Source organism: Mustela erminea, chromosome 1, assembly GCF_009829155.1.
Source record: "Mustela erminea isolate mMusErm1 chromosome 1, mMusErm1.Pri, whole genome shotgun sequence".
Taxonomy (NCBI): domain Eukaryota; kingdom Metazoa; phylum Chordata; class Mammalia; order Carnivora; family Mustelidae; genus Mustela; species Mustela erminea.
In genome coordinates this window covers 151,764,733-151,788,192 of record NC_045614.1, presented here as the reverse complement: position 1 = coordinate 151,788,192, position 23,460 = coordinate 151,764,733, and the positions used below count along the sequence as shown (strand labels likewise).

Below are 23,460 nucleotides of genomic sequence, written 5' to 3'. Positions count from 1 at the left end.
ACAGAGCCAGCCAGGCACCCTGAGCATGGGTCATTAATATATATTCTTAGCACCCGGACCAGTACTGGGCTTCTGGTTGGCCTTTAATCAGTAATAATTAAGTAAACAAATTTTTCTCAACAGTCCTTGAGCATTAGCAAATTACTCTCTTAAAAATATAGTTATTCTCTTTTCAGATCTCACCTGTAGAGGTATGAACTGATTGTGCACACCACCTGGCATTCCCCCAGCCACTGGCATGGTCCCAGAATATGAAGGATGATGAAATGGTTTCCCAGGAACTGGCACTGGTGGTCCCCATGGCATGGAGCCAAAGAGGTGAGATGATGAAGGCATTATATTAGCTGTTAAAAATCATGGACAATTTCTTTTTTAGTAAAATGGTATCATCAGAGTCCTGAAATCTGAGATCTCTTTCCGCTGCCCCTTTATTTTGTTTTTGTTTTTTGTTTTTCATCTTGACAAAGGGCATACACTGAACTTGTAATCCTTACAACATTCCACCTCAGGAGCCCCCCCTTAGGACTGTGAAGTATTTACACAAGTTAGCTTGTCATTATGCTGTCTGACTTACAAAGGCCAAGAGTACCATATAGTTATATGAGCTTTAGGAATATCTGTAATACTATTTAATAAAAGGATCATGAAACTGTCCCTTAGGGAAGAAAAGTCAGGGCACAAAGAGAAATCTTAAGGATCTCACCTGCCCCCAATGCTAAGTTGCTTCCATAGTGATCCCAGCCTACAAAAAAACCAAAAAAGCTCAAGTCTTGAAATCTGATCACTTTCATTTCACATGCAGAATCTTTCTTTTCCCTATTCTAGTATTCTTAATTAAAGGATTTTTAAAAATTACATTTTGTTTCTTACTAAATGTACACTGAACCGTGGTTTCCAAAACTGATTTGTGTATCGGAATCACCTGGGGAGCTTGTGAAATACAGATTCCTGGGGAAGACCCCAGGCCTATCAGACTTGGAGGGAACCAGGAATCTGTATTTTTTGAAGTACAGTTGATACACAATATAATATGAGTGTCAGTGTACAATAGTGAGTACAGTGAGTACAACAAAGTGCTCACCATAAGTGTGGTTACTACCTGTCACCATAAAAAGTTATTAAAATATTATTGAATATATTCCCTCTGCTGTTCCTTTTGTCTTTGTGACTTATTTTATAACTAGAAGTTTGTACCTCAGTCCCTTTACCTGTTTGCCCATCCCCCACTCCCTTCTCCTCTGGTAACCACCAGTTTAATCTACATTTATGAGTCTGTTTCTGTTTTGGGATTCCACATACAAATGAAATCATACGGTATTTGCTTTTCTCAGTTTTACTTTGATGGACATTCAGGTTTCTTCCATAAGCATGCATACATCTTTCTGAATTAGTGTTTTTGTTTTCTTTGGTTAAATAACCAGAAATAGATTGTTGGATCATATGATTCCTTATTCTTAATTTTTTGAGGAATCCAAGGAATCTGTAGTTTTTGTGTGTCTCTTTGTTTTTAAAGGGGAGGGAGGGGCAGAGGGAGAAGAAAACAGAATCTTAAACAGGCTCCATGCCTAGCAGGGAGCCTGATGTGGGGATCTACCTCACGACCCTGAGATCCTGTCCTGGGCCAGAACCAAGAGTTGGACTCTTAACCGAGTGAGCTGCCCATGTGCCCCAAACTTGTCATCGTTTAATGTAGTAGTTTCTAAATGCTGCACTGGTAGCGACTGTGTAAGAATCCACCTGTGGAACTTGTTAACAATACAGATTCCTGGGGTGCCTGAGTGGCTCAGTCAGTTGGGCATCTGACTCTTGATTTCAGCTCAGGTCATGATCTCAGGGTTGTGAGATCAAGCCCAAAGCTGGGCTCTGCGCTTAGTGTGGAGTCTGCTTGAGTGAGATTCCCTCTCCTTGTCCCTCTGCCTCTTCCCCAGTTGGCACATGTGCTCTCTCTCCCTCTCTTTAAAATAAATAAATAAACTCTTAGACAAACCATAAGTGACTCTTAATCTCACAAAACAAACTGAGGGTTGCTGGGGGGAGGGGGTTTGGGAGAAGGGGGTGGGGTTATGGACATTGGGGAGGGTATGTGCTTTGGTGAGTGCTGCGAAGTGTGTAAACCTGGTGATTCACAGACCTGTACCCCTGGGGATAAAAATATATGTTTATAAAAAATAAAAAATTTTAAAAATAAATAAATAAATAAAACTCTTTAAAAAAATTACAAGTGGGACATTAGCACATCACCACTGAATAAGATATGCACTGTGTTCAAAACTTCTTTTCAGAGAGATAAAAAGGCAGCCAAACCTGTAAGACAGTATAGCTTAATAATTCAGCCACTTAAGAAATTTTGGCATCAGGAAAAGAATCATATATTTTAGTGTTTTGAATTACACATGTACAACATCTAGGATGAAGACAACTTTTAATATGAAAAATGCTAAAAATATTCAGAAAATCAGGTCTCAGTACTACTAACTATAAGCAACTTTGGTGCAAGTCATAATGTTAACAAGATCTGTTTAAAAGATGCTAATTATCTTCTGCAAGGATCAGTTCCACAATTTCCCCCTCAAAAAATCACTGTTCTAAATATAAAATACACTTTCCTCCACTTTTTTTCCACTGGGACTTTTAATACCAGAAAATAGAAATCTACAAAATAACTTTAAAATGTTAATCTGATGATTCAGTTTTTTCTCCTGATTAACATTGAAATCTCTTGGCTTTTACTTATATCATGTATAATATGGTCCAATTGAACTGGACCATGGGAGGACACCTATTATGAGACCAAAAGAATTCCAATTATAACCTTAAAATTCTTGGGAGATAGGAATACAGTATCATAAACATGATATACTCATGAATATAAGTGTAATAACACAAAAAAGGTAAAAATATCAAGCTGTAAAATATCAATAAGTGGAAAAACAATCATTCTTTTTAGATAATACATCTTATAACCTACACATATTAATTATACTAAAGATTTATATATAGTTACTGGGTTCACTTTTGAAAGAGAAAAAGCTGCCAAATTAGATTTTGGAAGTCACAATGAACTTACTTCCTTGAGCTATATGAAAACATCAGATTTATTCAGTCACAAAAATTTTATGACTAAAGCATTGTCTATACAGTTGAACAAATACCAGTGCAGTACAGTAACAAAACCATGGACTTTGGAGTTAGAAAGACTTGGGTATGAATGCTAGTTTTGCTACTCAGGAACTTACGTCCTTAAACAAATTACATTTTCTTAAAAAGTCAAAGTAGTATATACACATTGTAATAAAAATATTTTCAACATAATAGAGTAGATGATCCCAGGTTTAACTGTTTAAGCTGTTTATTTCTACCACTGTTCAATAATTTGCTTCTACTACTACTGATTTTTCAATGTTAGGCATTTTTAGGTCTACTGACTTCCTAGTAAAATAGATCAGAATTCAGGTAGATCAAAATCAAAATTATTTTATATCACTCCTTACTACTTGCTCTGTTTTTCCAATAAAAACATATCATTATTTATTATTTATGATTTAAAAAAATTTATTTGTTTAAATATATAAGTGGGGTTTACAGTATCTGGTTCTGTAAATATTGTCATTGCAAAGCCAAGTAGGTACTCTGATTATGTTCTTTTCTTGTAAAACTGTTTTACTGTTTTTTAAAAAATTTAAGTATTTTTAAAGTTTTTTTAATTTGTCAGAGGGAGACAGAGAAAGAGAGAGAGCAAGCACAAGCAGATGGAGCGGCAGGCAGAAGGAGAAGTAGGCTCCCCACTAAGCAGGGAGTCCAATGCAGGACTCAATCCCAGACCCCAGGATCATGACTTCAGCCGAAGACACACGCTTAACCAAGTGAGCCACCCAGGCGTCCCTACTCTTTGAAAAGTAATTATCTTCTTAAAACTTCTTACTCTTCTAACTCTTCTATGTACCTATCCTAGATGTTCTTCCAGATGCTGCCCATTTATCAGATAACTATCTTACCTTCTAAGACCTTCCTCTGCTCTTCCAGTTGGGAAGAGTTACTTCCTACAGCTGCTGAGCAGCTGGCACACTGGGACTTCCATTCATTGTGTTAGTATACTAGACCTCTTGTGGTGTAGTCTTATGGTTTTTCTTTCATATTTTCTTTCCTTCTTTGTGTCTTCCTTTTTTCTTTCTCCTTTTCTTTCTGTCTCTCTTACAACTACTTTGTTTTGCTGGAACATATAATCAATCCTCTAGCTCCTTAAGGGTACAGAAGAAGGAGATTAGCATGTCTAAAAATGTTTTTATTTCACCTTGTACTAATCTTATAGTTTGACTCTACAAATAAATCTAAGATAAAACTAATTCTGCCTCAGAATTTTGATGTATTCAATGCTCAGTGCTTCCCAGTTCTCTTCAGACAACCTCTTTATCATTTGGTATTCTCAATTTCAAGGCAATCTCTTTTTTCATTCATTGTGCGAAGCATTTGGTGGCCCTTTCAACTTAGAGCTGCATGTCCTTTAGTCCAGGAAACATTTTTATCTTATTTCTTTGATACTTTCTTCCTTTCCTACCTTTGTCTCTGGTTCTTTGTTCTGGAACTCCAATTAGACAGGTCCTGGATCTGTGTACTCTTCCTCTAAATCTCCATTCTTTCTGATTTTCCACTTTTTATCTTGTTCTTCCTGAGAGTTCTTTGGCTTTGGTAAGGCTTTATCTCTTGGAATTTAAAATTTTAACTTAACAATTTAGTTCTTATTCTCCAATTGTTCTTTTTTTCCCTCTTACATTCTTGTTCTTATATTTTAGTTGCAATACTGTTTTATCTCTTTAAGAATATTAACCATGAGCTATCTTTGAAGTTTTACTTCCTACATTCTCTCTCTCTTTTAATGTTAGAGATTTTCCCCAAATGTTCCAGATCTCTCACAGTCTTGTATCTATTCATATTAAAGAGCACTAAAACTGTGATTAGAAGCAGTGTTTGTATTAAGGGGCTACATGACTTGAGAGCTTCTCTCTAGAATAGCCCTAGAAAGATCCACTTTGTTATTTGGTGGTGAGCCAGCCTTTTGGTCTTTCTTCCAAAAGTCATTAGGTCTTTTCTTCACAGTTCAATGAATTTCTGAAAAGAACCATCTTCCTACTTCCTACTTCCTATATGAGCTATGGCTGGCTACAAACTGAGAACAGGATGGCAAAAAGGAAATTTACCTTAATATCAGTTTTCAGTCTTATATCTCTACTCTGTGCCTGTTGTCCCCATATCTAGGAAACCTTCTGGAGCACATACCTCCAGTGTTCTGCCTGAAGAGGCAACTGCCTGTGTGGGGTAAGGAGGAACAGTCCCATTCCTCCACATTCAGACTTCGAAACAATCCTCCTCTTTTCAGCCCATGCCTCACTGGAAGCGCTGATAGCTTCTGACACTTCTAAGTTCTGAATCTCTTGGGATCTGTCAGGGATGAGCTACTCATCAACTAATTTGTATTATCTTCTACAGATATTTTAGTTTGTAACTGACTCATGCTCTGCTAAATTAGTTATTACTCCTTCAGTTGATTTTCTCACCACAAACTCTTTTCAAATTTCTAATCTGCTGGTACTTCCTCTTTCATCTCTGTCCTTGTAGGTTTATACTTTTAAAATCACACTTACTATTCAGTTTCATGTAGTTTGGGCAAAGAGAAGGGAAAACTTGTTTAATCAGTATTATTAAATTTTCTAATGTTTGCAGAGAAGAGTAGGTATGTAGAGCTCCTGGCACACAGTAGGCTCAGAAATTTTGTAAACTCGAAATAAACAAATGATTGGTTTAAAAATGATAATCAGGATATGAAGAAGTCAACTGCTATTAGAAAAACGAGGCAATAAAAGACATGTTTAATGAGCTGAAGATTTAGAATGATAAAACTACAAAATGGTAGTCTCATAGAAATCCTGGACATAGTCTAGCATAAATAAGAAAATGGGAGTTCCAAAGAAGTTACATGATTTTCTCAAAATCAGTTAATAAAAGAGTCTGGACAAAAATCCTGATTCCACAGTGACCTTTCATTCCCTCCGAACATATGAAGACCCCACATGGCTACAGAAAGCAGGGAGATACCTGCTTGATAACTGAGGTTCTACATTTGAAGGAGGAAGATAGAGAATATTAAGAGATACACAGTAAGCTTAAAAACTCCTTCATTCTTCACTTCCTTCATCATCAAGGGAAAGTTTCTTTCATATCTGCAGCTTCCAAGTCTTACCTGATTTTTACTCCTTCCACTTCTGTTTTCTCTCCTCTTCCCCTACCTGTGCTTTGAAGTCTGACTTAAACCTGAATTCATCTGTTGGCAGCTACTGGGGAATACGGGGCTGCCCAGAACAAAGAACAGTCCTACTATATCCAAACTAGAAGCTGTAAAAGGGAATAGTATTTCTACATGAATCTACAGGCTCTGGTTTCAGACTGACTTCTCCTAATTCCTTCTTACATTCCCTAGACATTTAAATAAATTTTTTGGTTTCCTCAAAATGATGCTTCTTAAAATAACTTTTTAAAAACAGTAACTCAGGGGTGCCTGGGTGGCTCAGTGGGTTAAGCCTCTGCCTTCGGCTCAGGTCATAATCTTAGGGTCCTGGGTTCAAGACCCTCATCAGGCTCTCTGCTCAGTGGGGAGCCTGCTTCCCCCTCTCTGCCTGCCTCGCTGCCTGCTTGTGATCTCTGTCTGTCAAATAAGTAAATAAAATCTTAAAAAAAAAAAAACAACAGTAACTCATTAACAAGTATTTATTTCATTTAATTAATGAAAAGATTGCTTATTTATTTATGTATTTATTTGATAGTGAGAGAGACACACACACACACACACACACACACACACACACACATAGAGCTGGAAGAATGGGAGGAGGAGACGCAGGCTTCCCAGTGAGCAGGGAGCCAGATGCGGGGCTCGATCCGAGGACCCCAGGATCATGACCTGAGCTGAAGGCAGATGCTTAATGACTGAGCCAGCTGGGTGCCCCTTTATTTTATTATTTTTTGAAGATTTTATTTATTTGAGATAGAGTGAGTGAGAGAGAGAGCATGAGGCGGGGGGCAGAAGGAGAGTGAGAAGCAGACTCCCCACTGAGCAAGGAGCCTGATGAGGACTTGATCCCAGAACTCTGGGATCATGACCTGAGGCAAAGGCAGACACTTAACTGACTGAGCCACCCAGGTGCCCCAATAACAAATATTTAGAGGAGCCAAATATCTTACCAGTAGGTTGAGGAAAAACTGGAGGAATGGTTCCAGGTGGTACAGCAGGAGGATAATTTGGAAATATTGGTGGAGGCAAAGGGAAATTCACTCCTAAGGAGCCCTATGGAAGTATTTAAAAGTTAAAAGACAATGCAACAAAAACATCTATAGAGATTAATTAAAAGTTTAGTAGAGAAGTCATAATCAATTCTTACCAATTGTTGTAAAGCAAAAAGTGCGGCTTTTTCCTTGGCTTCATTTTCAGAATGGCACTGTGGCCCATGTACCAGTAAGCCATTAGATAATTTTACCTGGCAAACTGTCATTGTCTAAACAAGAGAATATGAAATGTCTATAAAGTTAACTGTCTAGGATATTGGTCCCCCCCCCACGCTTAGTCTAAACAAGCAGAATAATTTTATGTGACATTCTGTAAAAAAGAATTAAAAAATTCAAAAGGGCAATCAATTTAGTTTTGGGTTGCCCTACTAAAACTTTAGAATCATTTCCTAATCTTGCAATGTTTATAAAATAAAATGCTCATTAAGCTAGCTGAAGGGTCAAGAATCCTAATGCAAATGAAAGCCAATAAAATTTTTTCTTTATACCAAGGGTTAGGAAACTAGGTCTTTTGCTTGTTTTTGTAAATAAGGTTTGTTTCAGTTTTTGGGTTTTTTTGCAATACAGCCAAGTCCTTTCATGTATTGCCTATGTCTGTTTTCATACTATAACAGCCCAGCTGATTAGCTGTGACAGAGACCATGAAGCCTAAAATATTTACTATTTGGCCCTTGAAAAAAAAATTTTGCTGACTCCTGCTTTACACCCTCCTCGGAATAGCAGATATTTCATTAATATGAATTAACTGCCAAAATCTAAAAGACTTAGTGGTAATGACCAATTTCATGTTCACATTTAAGGTATATAACTCTCTATTATACATTTTTTCTTTTACAAAAAAAAATTTAAAAAAAATTCTACTTATTTTTATGTAATAATATTAATTTAAGATTGCTTTGTCTTAGGTGAGAATGTATTAAGAACTTGGATAAAAAGAAGATAAAACAAACTTTCCTATAGTAAGTGGTTCTCAAGGTACAGTCTGGGCAGCCTGGGAGTCCCTGAAAACCTTACAGGAGGTCCTTGAGGTCAAAACTATTTTCATAATAATATTAAGGTGCTATTTGCCATTTCTACTCTTACTTTCTCACAAGTATACAAAGGACAGAAAATCCACTGGAATAGCTTTAAATTCTACACCGCAACTAACTTCTAAGTAAATACCACATTTAAATGTAGTATCAAAAAAAAAATCCATTATCTGAAAAGGTTATTAAAATTCTTTCCCTTTCTCTATCAGTCTGTCTGGGGCCAGATTTTCTTCAGGTATTTCAACCAAAACATAACACAAGAGATTGATATTAAGAAGTGGATATGAGAATCCAGCTTCTTCCATTAAGCTAGAGATGGAAAAGACTTGCAAAAATGTAGAGCAGTGCTATTCTTCCCACTAAGTTTTTGAAAAGTTATTTTTAATAAATATTTTTAATTTTTTTCAATTTTAGTTTCTAATAGAGTTAATAAGAACATAACACAAGTAAACAAAAACTTTGGCAGGACCTCAAAAAAAAAACCAAAACAGTGGGAGTTTATGAAGCCAAAAGTTTGAAAGCTTCTGCTGTAGACAAAGATCCCTTGCTCTATCAATCTGTCTGGGCTATGTGCTGCCCAGGTTTCCTCTTTGTCAGCATCTCTGTGGGCTCTGGCATAAATGTGAGTGAGCCATAGTGGGAAGTATAAATCTATGCTGCTCATAAAGTAAAAGAAAAAATCAGCTCCATTATATTATTTTTGCCAAAGATTTTCAGTCATTTATTTAAGTTCAGTGTTAAATAAGTTATATAAATGCAACAGTAGTATACTGTACCTGTGGTGTTCTAAGAAAGGAGAAATCTGGTTGTGGCATTCCAATAAGGGAACAAATTCGAGAAAGTTCAGTTACTGGTGTGGACACAGGAGGGATATGGCTGGGAGCAGGCCAACACACATGGTCCATAGACTGAACATTATGGTATTCACTAGTACTGTAAGGCTTATTCATGTAAGATGCTACCAAAAAACAGAAAAGGATATATATACAGATATTAAACTATATATTGAGCTCTGCAATTATTATAGGGTTTTATAGATAGCAAGTAGAAAATTGTTAAAAGATGAAAAAAGGAAGCTCGCATGAAGTAAATTATTTAGTATTGCCTAAAATTACCAAGAATTCAATAGAGATTTTTAGATGATTATAACTGATTAATGAAACATGACTAAGATAAAGATTTTAAAATATGGTTAAGTAGCTGACTATAAAAACCTGAAATCTTGAGAGATCAATGACTATATAGCTATGTTTGAGCAAAGTTATGTTTGAACAAGCAGTTTTCTTGAGCTGATTTACAATTAAATCTTAAGTTTTGAGGGGCGCCTAGGTGGCTCAGTGGGTGAATCCTCTGCCTTCGGATCAGGTCATGATCTCAGGGTCCTGGGATGGAGCCCTACATCAGGCTCTCTGTTCAGTTGGGAGTCTGCTTCCCCCTCTCTCTTTGCCTGCCTCTCTGCCTACTTGTGATCTCTGTCTGTCAAATAAATAAATAAAATCTTAAAAAAAAATTTAAGTTTTGAGGCTTTGGCTTCAGTCTTACTTGTCAAAATTCCATCTTACGTTCTGCAACACATGGATAAACGGTTTGGTTGCTCCCAAATGATGCTGCTTAGAAGTTTTTTCTAAAAGTAACCCTTTTAAAAAGTGCTTTTATAGAAGATGATTAAAACATTCTGAAAGTTCACATTCTTTATGATCAACAAACTGGCTAATAGAACAAGAGCATATCCCAGTGAAGAATGAGACTAAACCTCTTATTATTACAGATTAAAAAAAGGTTAAGTGGCTTGCCCAAAGTCACAGAACTTATTAACTCTGTATTTTGGGCTGGATTCTGAGCTTTTGACTCTAAGAAATAAGATATTCTTCACTATTCTGAAATAAAGCTAATTGTTTTTGACAGCTGAACCACCTTTTTCCAGTTTTGTTTTAAAATTTTACTTTGTTCTACTTTAAGAGCGTGTGTGTCACCATGATAGTTTCCTAATAGTTACTGGAATTTTAAATTAATCATTTATTCTAATATTCACTAAAATAGAAGATAAATGAAGCTGGGCTCTGATTTTGTTCCAGATTTTGATTCTTAATGAACTCAGATCTATTTCAATATTTTTTTTACTTCTAGAAACTTCTGTCCCCACTTACTTTTATATTAGTCATTCTTCCTAGGAGGCTTCTGTAGATAATTTACAGAGGTGTAATACTAAAGTATAGGGGACACAGACAGTAGGAGCAATGATGGATGTGTATTAAAATCTGGCTATGTACCAGATGGTATACTATAGGCTTCACAGTTTTAAGATAAGTACCGACTTTCCAGTGTCTACATTCAGTCTTTTTTTTTTTTTTTTTTTTAAGAGAGGGAGAGAGAAAGAGGGGTTGGGGCAGAGGGTAAGGGAGAAAGAGAATCCCAAGCAGGCTCCATGCCCAGCACGGAGCTTGATGCAGGGCTTGATCCCACAATCCAGAGATAATGACCTGATCCAAATCAAGAGTTGGACGCTTAACTAAATGAGTCATCGAGGCACCCCCTCTATTAATTTCTTTTTTAAAAGATTTTATTTATTTATTAGACAGACAGATCACAAGTAGGCAGAGAGGCAGGCAGAGAGAGGAAGGGAAGCAGGCTCCCCACTGAGCAGAGAGCCCAATGAGGGGCTCGATCCCAGGACCCTGGATCATGACCTGAGTTGAAGGCAGAGGCTTTAACCCACTGAGCCACGCAGGTGCCCCATCTATTAATTATTTTTAATTGATTTTATCACTTTTTCTATTTTTATGTCAGTCAACCTATTGTAACATAGTACTAATATCAATTATTGGTACCTATAATAAGCCAGACACAGTGCTAACTGCTTTATATGTATCATATAATTATCACAAGTCATTTGCAATGTTATTCTCATTTTGTAAATAGAAAAAAAATCTTAAAATCTTAGTAAAGTGAAATAACATACTTAAGTTACATAATTGTTTTTAAATTACTGAGAAAAAAATCTAGAATCTAAAAACTTTTCTATGTTTGGGTACTACAGAATGAATATCTATAATAGCACAATTTAAGTAATCATAAGACAGGGACTACAGATCTAATGGTTACATAGTTATATTATTATTTAATAACACAAGCATAAAAATTATACTCTTATTTGTTACTCTTAATCATACTCTTTTAAAAACATAAGTAGTTTTATCTTCAAAAAGCACATGACAAAAATACCCCAAATAAACTGAAGTTTTGAAATGATATTGATTATTAGTAATAGTACTTAGTTTAGTTTACATACTTAATTTCTTATTTTGTTTAGCCTGGGAGGAAGGTCCATATTCATCTCTTCTATTAGAGGAAACATTGACTTCATTACCAAACTGCTTCGTTTCATTTTTATGGTCCGCAGCATCAGAGCCATCAATTTTTAGTATTTCTTTAAGCATCCGAGTTCCCTTCTGTTTTGAAAATGATTGGGGGTAGGTGGACAAAAGTTAACATTAGAATTACAGAGTTTATTAACCCTTCTTTTAATGAGTTCCATTGTTAAAAATTAAGATGGTAACTACATTCAGATAGGGAGTTAAGCAAAATCAACAATCTAGAGTTGAAAAAAAAAATAACCACATTTTCTGCCACAGAAACAATACTTAATCCTTCTGCTTAACCTGACCAAACTGCCTGGTAGCAATGTTTGAAAAGCAAGGGAGTTATATGGTTTAAAGAGGAAAACAAACAATCAAACAGATAGATAATTGCCCAGGGCAGCCTGGTTTTCCTCACAAAATGTCAATATGATGTAACACTCCAGTACACAGGAGACCAAGAGTTACATGGGGTAGGTATGCACAGGCCACAACAGTGAAGTCACTACAGTATGAAAGCTCCTACAAAATACGAACCATTGCAAATGACTGTGGTGACAAAAGTTCTTCACTTGGAGGCTCTTCATGAGGAGATGATTGTACTTCTTTTTTTTTGGAGATATTCAAGGATGCTAAAAAGTTCTCAATTCTAGGGTTTGGCTAAAAGAAGAAATATTTTGTGCATGAAGAAAGATGAAAGTAGAGGGCATGGAAAAAGTTAAGAATTTTAGGTACAAAAATGATCACATAATTTCCACTCAATCATCTTCCCAGGTGCCAAAGTTCAGGAAGAGAAATTGAATGAATGCTTTTTTACCTTATCAATAGCATTTGGGTAACCAGTCACAACCTTTTGGTTTTCTGAGACTTCTGCACTTTCATTTCTCTTCAATAGCTTAATATTACATTTGGCAGGCCCTCCAAACATCTATAAAAGAGTAAGAATGAGCTTTTTGTGCAAATCTAATAATAAAATAACTGTCACTTAATAGTGTTCTAAATAAATTGCTGCCAATTTTTTATGAGCCATTTTCTTTTCTATCATAAGGGGACCTATAAACTTGGATGAGAAAAAAAACTTAGACATTTATCTTCATTAACTTCTATGTGAATTTAGAAGTTTTTCTTCAATTATGAATGCAGGCAATAAGGAGATTCTAATTGTATCTCAATATAATTAATTTTATTTCAAATCTTATGTATTTTATTTTAGCATTAAAAACATTATTCTGAGAAAGAATCCATAAAAACGTTTATAAATCCCTTCTCTAGAAGAAAGGAAATTATAGCTAAGAGTTTCAGAAAAAGAAGGCTTTAAAAGTCAACCATTTACTGGTATCTAAATATTAATGGGTTCCATTTACTGAGAACCTGTTATGTGCCAAATATACTGCTAAGATGTCTTTTATAAATTTGATAAATTACTAGCTTATAAGAGATCTGATTTTTAAAAACTTTTTATTAAAATGATACACATATAGAACATACATATATCATTAGTAAAACCTGAATGTTTTTAGAGTAAATACTTTTAATATTTGATTGTAAAATGTGTATATTCTCCTTATCAATCAGCAGAGACTATATAAAATAAAACATCAATGATCTCAGCTTCCTCCCACCACGCTACTCCACAGAATTAACTATTAACTTTGCTATGTTGATTCAAATGATTCACTGAATACATGCACATATTTCTACACATTTTATACATATATTCATGTATGTAGGTATGTTCATATGTATGTAGGTACGTATGTATATATAGACTACATACAAGGAGTGATCTATTTTTACTCCATTTTAAAGATGAAGATAGTTAAGGTTGTGAGCGGTACAGTGAATTGCCCAAGGCCACACAACTTTTAAATATATATGTATGTATATATTTGCGCACGTGTATAAGTGTGTGTATGTAAATATCTCTAGTCCCAAATCCTGACTCTAGTTGTGTAACCTCCCATCCAAGTGACAGGCAGTTGCTATACTTCAGCAATCTTCTTGTCATACACCTTAATGGATTAGGGCTGCAAAATTCAGATGCTACAGAGCTGCCAATGGTAACAAAAAGGTGGCTACTAGAAATTTGATTTAAGAAAGCTTACCTGTTTATTTGACATTTTTTGTAACCGATTCTCAGTTTTAGGACTTTTACACTCTTCTTTAACTAGGAACAAGAAAATAGGAATTTTGGAAAGTGAAAAATATTGCTACAAACCAGTTAAATTTACCAAATATTTGCCACAGCAAAGCACTGTGTTGCTGTGCTGAAAATTCACAGAATTCTAAGAGGACAAAGGCCCTCATCTTGAAAAACTTGTAGAAGAGCAGAAGAGATACTCACAAATATAAGGGAAAAGGAAAGGTGACATGTAATTGAGTCTCCAAGAATGTAAATTTGCAAAGGGCAGAGTAGAAGGCTAAGCATTCCAGGCAAAGGAAATAACAGGAGAAAAGTAATGGAAGCAAAAACAAGGAATTTATTTACAGAACTCTTGGACTAGTTTTGCTGGAGGTCAAGGAGCATCACAGAGCTAATGTGATGAAAAACGGGCAACCAATCACAGAAAGGTTTTGAGAAGCAGTGATCTCATTAGAACTGTGCTTTAGGGAGATTAAAATATGGCAGTAGCTAATTGAATAGATAGGAGAGTAAGAGAAAAACTAGGAAGCTATTTTAGTATTCCCATTAAGGGGAAATAGGGAAAATGGTAGGAAAAATGAAAAGGACAAATTAGAAGAGGAAGGAAAAGGGGTGCCTGGGTGGCTCAGTCAGTTAAACATCCTGGGATTGAACCCTGCACTGGGCTCCCTCCTCGGCAGGGAGCCTCTTCTCCGTGCACTGTTCCCTCTACTTGTGTTCTCTCTGTCAAATAAATAAATAAAATCTTAAAAAAAAAAAAAGAGGGGCGCCTGGGTGGCTCAGTGGTTTGGGCTGCTGCCTTCGGCTCGGGTCATGATCTCAGGGTCCTGGGATCGAGCCCCGCATCGGGCTCTCTGCTCCGCAAGAAGCCTGCTTCCCTCTCTCTCTCTCTCTGCCTGCCTCTCAGCCTACTTGCGATCTCTGTCTGTCAAATAAATAAATAAAATCTTTAAAAAAAAAAAAAAAAAGGAAGAGGAAGGAAGAAAGGAAAAAAAGGAGGAAGGAACAAAGGAGGAAAGAGAGGGTGAGAAAAGAAGCAGGGAGAAGGTATGGGAAGGAGGGTGGGGATGGGATGAAGAGAGAAGGGAAGAAATGAACAAAGATAGGAAGATAGTGAACAGAAGAGGGGACATAAAAAGGGGAAGGGAGGAGAGGAAAGAGAGGTAAGGGAAGTAAGGGAGAAAGGAAGGAAGCAATCTTACAAAAAGGAGGAAATAAAAAAGCAAATTTACATAAATTGACTTTAAGCGTTTGTTGAGACACACACACCGAAACTAAATTGGAATTCCAAATAATGTAGTTTACATACATTCATGTAAATAATAATTTGAAGAAAAATAGCAACATATTTCAATTAAATATAAAATCTTTAAGCTATATTTATCAGACTTATAGGGACATTAATGTATAGGTAACTTAAAATGTAAAAAAACAAAAAATAACAGATATTCATGCAAAAAATAGTTTAGCAGTTATCAAACTGAGCCAAAGTTATAAAACCACATTTTTTTTTTGGAAACAGCTTTTTAGAAAAATATTTTAAAAGACCATTCTTGGCACACCTGGGTGCCCAGGCTTAGTTGCTTGAGCATCTGACTCCTTGTTTTGGCTCAGGCCATGATCTTGTGGTCATGGGATCGTGGGATTAAGCCCTGAGTGGTGGTCCAGGTCTCTGCTTAGTGGGGAGTCTACCTCTCTCCCTCTGCCCCTTCCCCCACTCATGCTCACTCTCTCTCTCTCTCTCAAATAAATAAATCTTAAAAAAAGAGACTATTCTTATACTATATTATATATACATAAAATACATGCATGTATAAAATATAATAAATTAGACTCAGGACACTGCATGAGATATTTCCTCTGCTGGAATGCTCTTCAGCAAATGTTTTGCATAGCTTATCCCTTTATTTGGGTCTCTGCTCAAATGTTTTATCCTCTGAGAGGCATTCATTCTGTGACTACTCTATAAAATACCACCCCTACCTATACTTTTAATCTGCTTTATTTTTCATCATAGCACTTATCATTACTACACATTATGGAATTTATTGAATAGGGTTTTTTGGGGGGGACTATTGTTTTGCCTATTATCAGTTTCCACCTAAAAATGTAAAGCCCATTAGTCTGGAAGACTTGTCTGTCTGGTTCACTCATATATCCCTACCACCTAAAATAGTACTTTGTACATATAGCTCAATAGACAGCAGCTGAATAAATAAATTAATGAATAACAAATGAGTCATACTTTGAACTTAAAGAGTAATTGGCAGCAATTTGGGAATATTGTGATCAAGAGAAGAGAAAAACTAACTGCAAGATGAAGATACTCATCTCTGTATCTGCATTCCCCACTGTGCCTGAAACATAGTAAGCACTACTGAAGGACTGAAATAAGTAAAAATCTATATATTATGTAAGAGAATATTAACAAAATATACATATTTTAAATAAAAAATTATAACATAGGTTAGAGTAATTTAATAGGCAAGTATTTACACACAAAAAAGTAACTGGATTATGCTGAATAAAATTTATTTCAAAAAGTAGGGAGGGGACATCAGCCAAAAAGTCAGAGTAAGGACCTTTAAAAATTCTGTGCTCCACAAAAGCAACAAAAAAATTGGCATAAGGTTGGGGGAACAAGGTGGTGGGTTTTAGGGAGGGCACGTATTGCATGGAGCACTGGGTGTGGTGCAAAAAACAATGAATACTGTTACGCTGAAAAGAAATTTTATTTTATTATTATTTTTTAAAGATTTTATTTATTTATTTGACATAGATCACAAGTAGGCAGAGAGGCAGGCAGAGAGACAGGAGGAAGTATGCTCCCCGCTGAGCAGAGAGCCTGATGTGGGGCTTGATCCCAGGACCCTGGGATCACGACCTGAGCCAAGGCAGACACTTAATGACTGAGCCACCCAGGTGCCCCATGAAAAGAAATTTTTTAAAAAATGGGGGAAAAAAAAAAAAGAAAATGGGCATAAATTACTTGAATCCAAATTTTTAGTGTTACGGAAATTAATCAAAGGCCCATAGCAATCTGAGGGATATTTACTCCAGAAAAAAGACTGACTCTCCCAATAGTGAGCTTTATGGCTGAACTTGCCCTAGTCTCAATTCCTATTCTACAACTCTAAGTAGCCTTAAAAAATAGCAGCCAGGGCTCCTGGGTGGCTCAGTGGGTTAAAGCCTCTGCCTTCAGCTCAGGTCATGATCCCAGGGTCCTGGGATCGAGCCCTGAGTTGGGCTCTCTGCTCAGCGGGAAGCCTGCTTCCTCCTCTCTCTCTCTCTGCCTCCCTCTCTGCCTACTTGTAATCTCTGTCAAGTAAAATAAATTAAATCTAAAAAAAAATTTAAAAATAAAAAATAAATAGCAGCCAGCAGTTTTTGGTGAAACCAATAACCTGGCAGCTACCAGAGACCAGAATGAGCCTGAGCTCTTCCAAAGTATTATTCCCCACATTCTCCAAGGTCAGTATTACCATGATTTCACAATCAAAGATATCACAAGAAAAGGAAATGACAAATATCCTCTATGTATATAAATGCTAAAATAAAATTCTCAACAAAATACTAGCAAATTAAATCCTGTAGCATATAAAAAAGATTAAACTCTTAGACATAGTAGGATTTATTCCAAGAAGGCGAAGTTGGTTCAACATACAAAAGACAATCAATGGAATCTACCATATTAATTAAGCACAGAAATAGCAAATGACAAAAATCTAATATTCCTTCAAGAGGGAGCAAAATCAACAACCTAAGAACAGAAAGGAACTTCCTCATCTAATAAAGGGCGTTTACCAAAACCCATAGCTAATATTACACTTAATGCTGACAGATTAAAAGCTTACCCCTAAGATCAAGACAATTAAGGGTGTTCACTCCTACTACTTCTATTCACCACTGCATTGGTGGTTTTAGCTACAGCAATTAGGCAAGAAAAAGAAATACAAGAAATCACATAAAAAGAAGTAACACTATCTCCATTTGCCAAAGCCACAAAAAATTAGGGCTAATAAACAAGTTCAGCGAGGTAGCAGGATATAAAATCAATACACAAAAGTCAGCTTTATCTCTATAAACAGCACTGAACAATCCACCCCCAATCACCAATTAAGAAAACAGTTCCACTGACAATACGGGTGTCTGGGTGGCTTAGCAGGTTAACTGTATGACTCTTGCTTTTGGATCAGGTCATGATTTCAGAGTTGTGGGATTGAGTCCTACATTGGGCTCCATGCTCAGTGCAGAGTCTGCTGGAGATTCTCTCCTCTCTCTTCCCCTCTGCCCCTCCTCTAGCTCTTTCTCTAAAAAATTAAAATTTTGAAAAAAAAAAAAAACCAAACCAAGAAACAGTTCCACTGACAATAAATAGCATTTTCAATAAAATACTAGGAATAAATTTTTCAAAAGATGTAAGACTTGTACACTGAAAACTATAAGACATCACTGAAGGAAATTAAAGACTTAAATAAATGGAGATACTTTATGTTCATGGATTAAGTTTTCAAGGAAAACTTAATATTGTTAAGAGGACAATACTCCCCCAAAATAATCTATAGATTCAACACAATCTCAATAAAAATTCCAGCTGGCATTTTCACAGAAACAGGCAAGTTGATCCTACAATTCATACAAAAATGCAAGAGATCGGGACAAAACAATGCTGAAAAAGAAAAAGTTTTCAAGGAAAACTTAATATTGTTAAGAGGACAATACTCCCCAAAATAATCTATAGATTCAACACAATCTCAATAAAAATTCCAGCTGGCATTTTCACAGAAACAGGCAAGGTGATCTTACAATTCATACAAAAATGCAAGAGATTGGAACAGACAAAACAATGCTGAAAAAGAAAAATAAAGTCGGAGGACTCAAAGTTTCCAATTTCAAAACTTAAAACAAACCTGTGATAATTAAGATAGTGTGTTCTTTGCATAAAGATGGCATATAGATCTGTGGAATAGAACTGACAGGTCAGAAATAAACTCATACAAAAAAAAAAAAAAGAAAGAAACCCATACATCTATGGTCATGGTCAATTGATGTATAACAAGGTTGCCAAGAGAATTCAATGGGCAAAGAACAGTCTTTCAGCAAGGGGTGCTGAGACAACTGGATATCCACATTACAAGAATGAATATGGACCCCTCCCCTGTACCATATATAAACACTCAGAAATGGGAAAAAAAGACCTAAATATGAGAGCTAAAACTACAAATCTCTTAAAAGAAAAGATAGGTATAAATCTTTGTGACCTTAGATTATGCAATGGTTTCTTAGATATGATACATAAAGCACAAGTAATCAAAGAAAAAGTAGAAAAGATAAATTAGAATTGAACAAAATTAAAGATTTTTGTTTTAAGGACACTATAAAGTTAAAAAGACAACCCACAGAATGACAGCACATATTTGCAAATCAAATATTTGAATATGTATGTAGCATACAGAAGATGTAAAGGACTCACACACTCAAGGATGAAAAGAAAAATAACTCAATTTTTAAAATGAGCAGAGGACCTGAATAGACATTTCTCCAAAGAAGATATACAAATTGCTGATTAGCACATGAAAAGATGCCCAGTGTTATTAGTCATTAATGAATCACAAATGAAAACCACAGAGAGACTTCACTTTACACCTACCAGAGCTGCTGCAATAAAAAAGATGGGCATTAACAAGTATTATGGAAGACGTAAAGAAACTGGACTCTCATATATTGCTGGTGGGAAACACCAGTTGGAAAAGTTTGGTAGTTCCTTAAAAAGTTAAACACAGAGTTAACATATGACTAATTCTACCGAACTGGATGTATACCTAAGAGAACTGCAAACATGTGTTCAATCAAAAACTCCTACATGAATATTCACAGCAGCATTATTCATTATAGCCCCAAAGTGGAAAAACCCAAATCTCCATCAATGGATGAATTGATAAACAAAATGCAGAATTCATAGAACAGACGATTTATTTATTTATTTATTTATTTATTTATTTATTTATTTATTTATTTCAGCTAGAAAAAGGACTGCAAAAAAAAAAAAAAAAAAGAATGAAGTATTAATACATACTACAACATGGATGAACCTTGTCTTCATCACGCCAAATGAAAGAAGCCAGTCACAAAAAGTCACAAATTTTAGGATTACATGAAACGTCCAGACAGGTCAATACATAGAGGCAGAAAGTAAATTAATGGTTGCCAGGGGCTGGAGGAATGACCGCTGATAGATACGGGGTAAAGAAAATGTTCTAATTTAGAGAACTGCATAGGTTGTACAACTTTGTGAAAACAACACAAAAATCACTGATTAAATACTTCAAAAAATGAATTTTATGGCATGTGAATTATAACTCAGTAAACTGTAATAATAAAAAAGAAACTAGTTAGCATCATAAGTATATTTTTAACTTTCAACTTACATTTCCTGTGAGCCTCATGTTTTCTTTGCTGACATTTAACACTGTTGTCAGTAAAGCCCGACTTAGGATGTTGAGTTACTTGACTTATTTCTTGAGGTAGAACTGTAACCTGAAAGTTAAAATTCTTATAAATGAATTAAAAACAAACAAAACTACCTTTCCTCGAAGTGATAAAATATTTGATTGTAGAACTAAATAATAGGAGAGCTGACACTTGAGCTCTAACACTAAAGCCCATGTTCACAGTACCATAGCAGAGAAAAAGTATGCTAGAAGTTTAATTAGAATATATTCTAGTTTTGGGTATAGTTTATTGGGTTGTTCTATCTGATATCTACATCAAGTTATTTATTACTCCCATTGTCATATTTTGCCAATATAAAGACTTAAAGTTTTTAAAAACAAGACTTTTTAAAAGAGTTTTTGGTCTACGACAAAATTGAGACAAAGGTACAGAGATATTTCATATCCTTTCTGTCTCCACACATGTACAGCATTCTCCATTATCAACATCCTCCACCAGAGTGGTATATTATTACAACCAATGAACTAACACTGACACATCATTATTACTCAAAGACTATAGCTTACATTGGGTTCACTCTTGGTGCCGTACGTTCTATGAGTTCAGGCAAATGTATAATGACATATATCCACCATTATAGTACCACACAGATTATTTTCAGTGCCCTAAAAAGCTTCTGTGTTCTGTCTACTGATCCTTCCCCCAAACACTGGGCAACCACTGATCTTTTTACTGTCTCCATAGTGTTGCCTTTTCCAGAAGCTTGAATACTTTTTATTTTTTTTTAAGGATTTATTTATTTATTTATTTGACAGACATCACAAGTAGGCAGAGAGGCAGGCAGAGAGAGAGAGAAGGAAGCCCGCTCCCTGCTGAGCAGAGAGCCTGATGCAGGGCTCAATCCCAGGACCCTGGGATCATGGCCTGAGCTGAAAGCAGAGGATTTAACCCACTGAGCCACCCAGGTGCCTGGCTTGAATACTTTTTAAAAAATCATGTTGAGTTGTCTGGAATATGCTTATCAGATGAACACCAGGTTGCTTATTAATGCTTCACGGATTTAAGTGATATATGTGGTAGCCCATAATTCTTGGAATATATAGGAGGAAATACAACATGACAATGTTTAGCTGATACAAATAATGAAATAGCACCCAATAACAGGAGTAGCATGCAGAAGATTCTGAGGAAATATAATATCAAGTGTTCAGTTCCATCTCAAAGCAATAGGCAATAAAATGACTAGGAGAACTTGCTGGAGATCTAGGGGAATTTTGGTTGTGAGAGAGGAAAAGTAGAAGGAACAGTAAGAACACATAACCTGAAATGGGAATTACCTACTTGTTGGGAAGGGAAAATAAACAGACCAATCTTACTAGAACAGACCATTTTACCAAAGAGTTGAATACACTTTACATAAGAATTAGGTAGAGTTCGATATAGAAGGGCTAGATATTAGTTTCACTTGAGGCTGAATTCCACGAGTACTGAACAGAGAGCCCTATACATTCTATATTTGAATAACATTCTTTGGGGCACCTCGGTTAAGCAACTGCCTTTGGCTCAGGTCATGATCCCAGAGGGCTGGGATCAAGTCCCACAACGGGCTTCCTGCTCAGGGGCAGACTACTTCTCTCTCTGTCCCTCACTCTACTCTCATGCTCCCTCTCCATCTCCAATAAATAAATAAAATCTTAAAAAAAAAATAACATTCTTTTAGGGCTGAAAAAGAGGTCATCTAAGTCTAATGCTTTAATTTTGCACATGAGGCCACAGAGGCCCACGGAAATTAGAGTTGTTCAAATTGAGTCACCAAATTTGACTTTCTGAGTCCAGTACCAGATTTATTACACCACAGTGCCTCAGGGAACAAATTAAGGTCAAACCGAGAAGTCTTTATTAATTAGGTATTTTGCCCAGTTATGCCATCAGGCCTACACAGGTGAAAGGATCACCAAGAAAGATCAACAGGAAAGATACATCAAACAGTACTATGTAAGAAGGACTAAAAAGGAAAGAGAAAAGAAGTGGGAAGCACAGATAGGAGGTTTATCTAGGCTTAAGATGACAGACTAAGGCCCAATTGTGGGAACTGGCAAGAAATAAAAAGATTTGGAATTTCACCACAAAAAAAAAAAAGGGGTGCCTGGGTGGCTCAGTGGGTTAAGCTGCTGCCTTCGGCTCAGGTCATGATCCCAGGGTTCTGGGATCGAGTCCCGCATCGGGCTCTCTGCTCAGCAGGGAGCCTGCTTCCTCCTCTCTCTCTCTCTCTGCCTGTCTCTCTGCCTACTTGTGATCTCTCTCTGTCAAATGAATAATAATAATAATAAAAAAAAATCTTTGAAAAAAAAAAAGAGGGGAGAAAGGCGAAAGGTTTTACTCCGTTCTTTTCAGATTATATGCCTGGGGAAATGGTAGTGTTAGAAATAAGGATAAGAAGCTTTAGATGAGGTCAATTCTAAAACATCTTTGGCTGAGGTGATGGTGGGGTGTCCATCTATACCTGTCTTCTAGAAAGTTGGAGATACTGGCTTAGATTGATCCTGATTGAGAAATATGGATCACATAGCTTGAGTGGTTAAATTAGCAGCAAGGTAAGAGCCAACATCACCAAACAATAAAACAAAAGGTGGAGAAAAAAAAAAGTTTCTCAGTTTTTGGGAACAGTGCCCAGAGAATAGTTGGAAAAACAGAGGTTAAGAAAGAAGCTGAAGGGGTGCCTGGGTGGCTCAGTGGGTTAAAGCCTCTGTTTTCAGCTCAGGTCATGATCCCAGGGTCCTGGGATCGAGCCCCACATTGGGCTCTCTGCTCAGCGGGGAGTCTGCTTCCCTTCCTCTCTCTGCCTGCCTCTCTGCCTACTTGTGATCTGTCTGTCTAATAAATAAATAAAATCTTTAAAAAGAAAAAAAAGAAGAGGAAAGAAGCTGAATAAGAAGCAAAAGGTAAGAGTGAGTCAGGGTAATGCTTCCTTTTAGAGTATAACTCCTTGAAGGAATTGCCTATTCTGCTACCTCCAATTTTTCTTCTCCCCTTCTCTCTTGAACACACTCTTCTTGGTATTTCACTCTTTTTTTTTTTTTTTAAAGATTTTATTTATTTATTTGACAGAGAGAGATCACAAGTAGGCAGAGAGGCAGGCAGA

The 23,460-nt window shown here is 36.2% G+C and overlaps 1 protein-coding gene across 3 annotated transcripts in view; it reads right to left on the bottom strand.

Moving 5' to 3' along the window:
• The window catches only part of XRN1 (5'-3' exoribonuclease 1), a 104,089-nt gene that overhangs the window by 5,423 nt on the left and 75,206 nt on the right, over positions 1-23,460 (bottom strand). For 2 of the 3 annotated variants that reach the window (XM_032346914.1, XM_032346932.1), the window contains 10 exons: positions 20,294-20,402; positions 13,828-13,889; positions 12,540-12,650; positions 12,260-12,382; positions 11,656-11,815; positions 9,143-9,324; positions 7,431-7,544; positions 7,234-7,336; positions 704-742; positions 184-344 (listed from right to left, as the gene is read on the bottom strand). In XM_032346914.1, coding sequence (XP_032202805.1) covers positions 184-344; positions 704-742; positions 7,234-7,336; positions 7,431-7,544; positions 9,143-9,324; positions 11,656-11,815; positions 12,260-12,382; positions 12,540-12,650; positions 13,828-13,889; positions 20,294-20,402 — 1,164 coding nt within the window. The remainder of the gene's footprint in view (positions 1-183; positions 345-703; positions 743-7,233; positions 7,337-7,430; positions 7,545-9,142; positions 9,325-11,655; positions 11,816-12,259; positions 12,383-12,539; positions 12,651-13,827; positions 13,890-20,293; positions 20,403-23,460) is intronic. The other variant, XM_032346924.1, reaches the window with a different exon arrangement.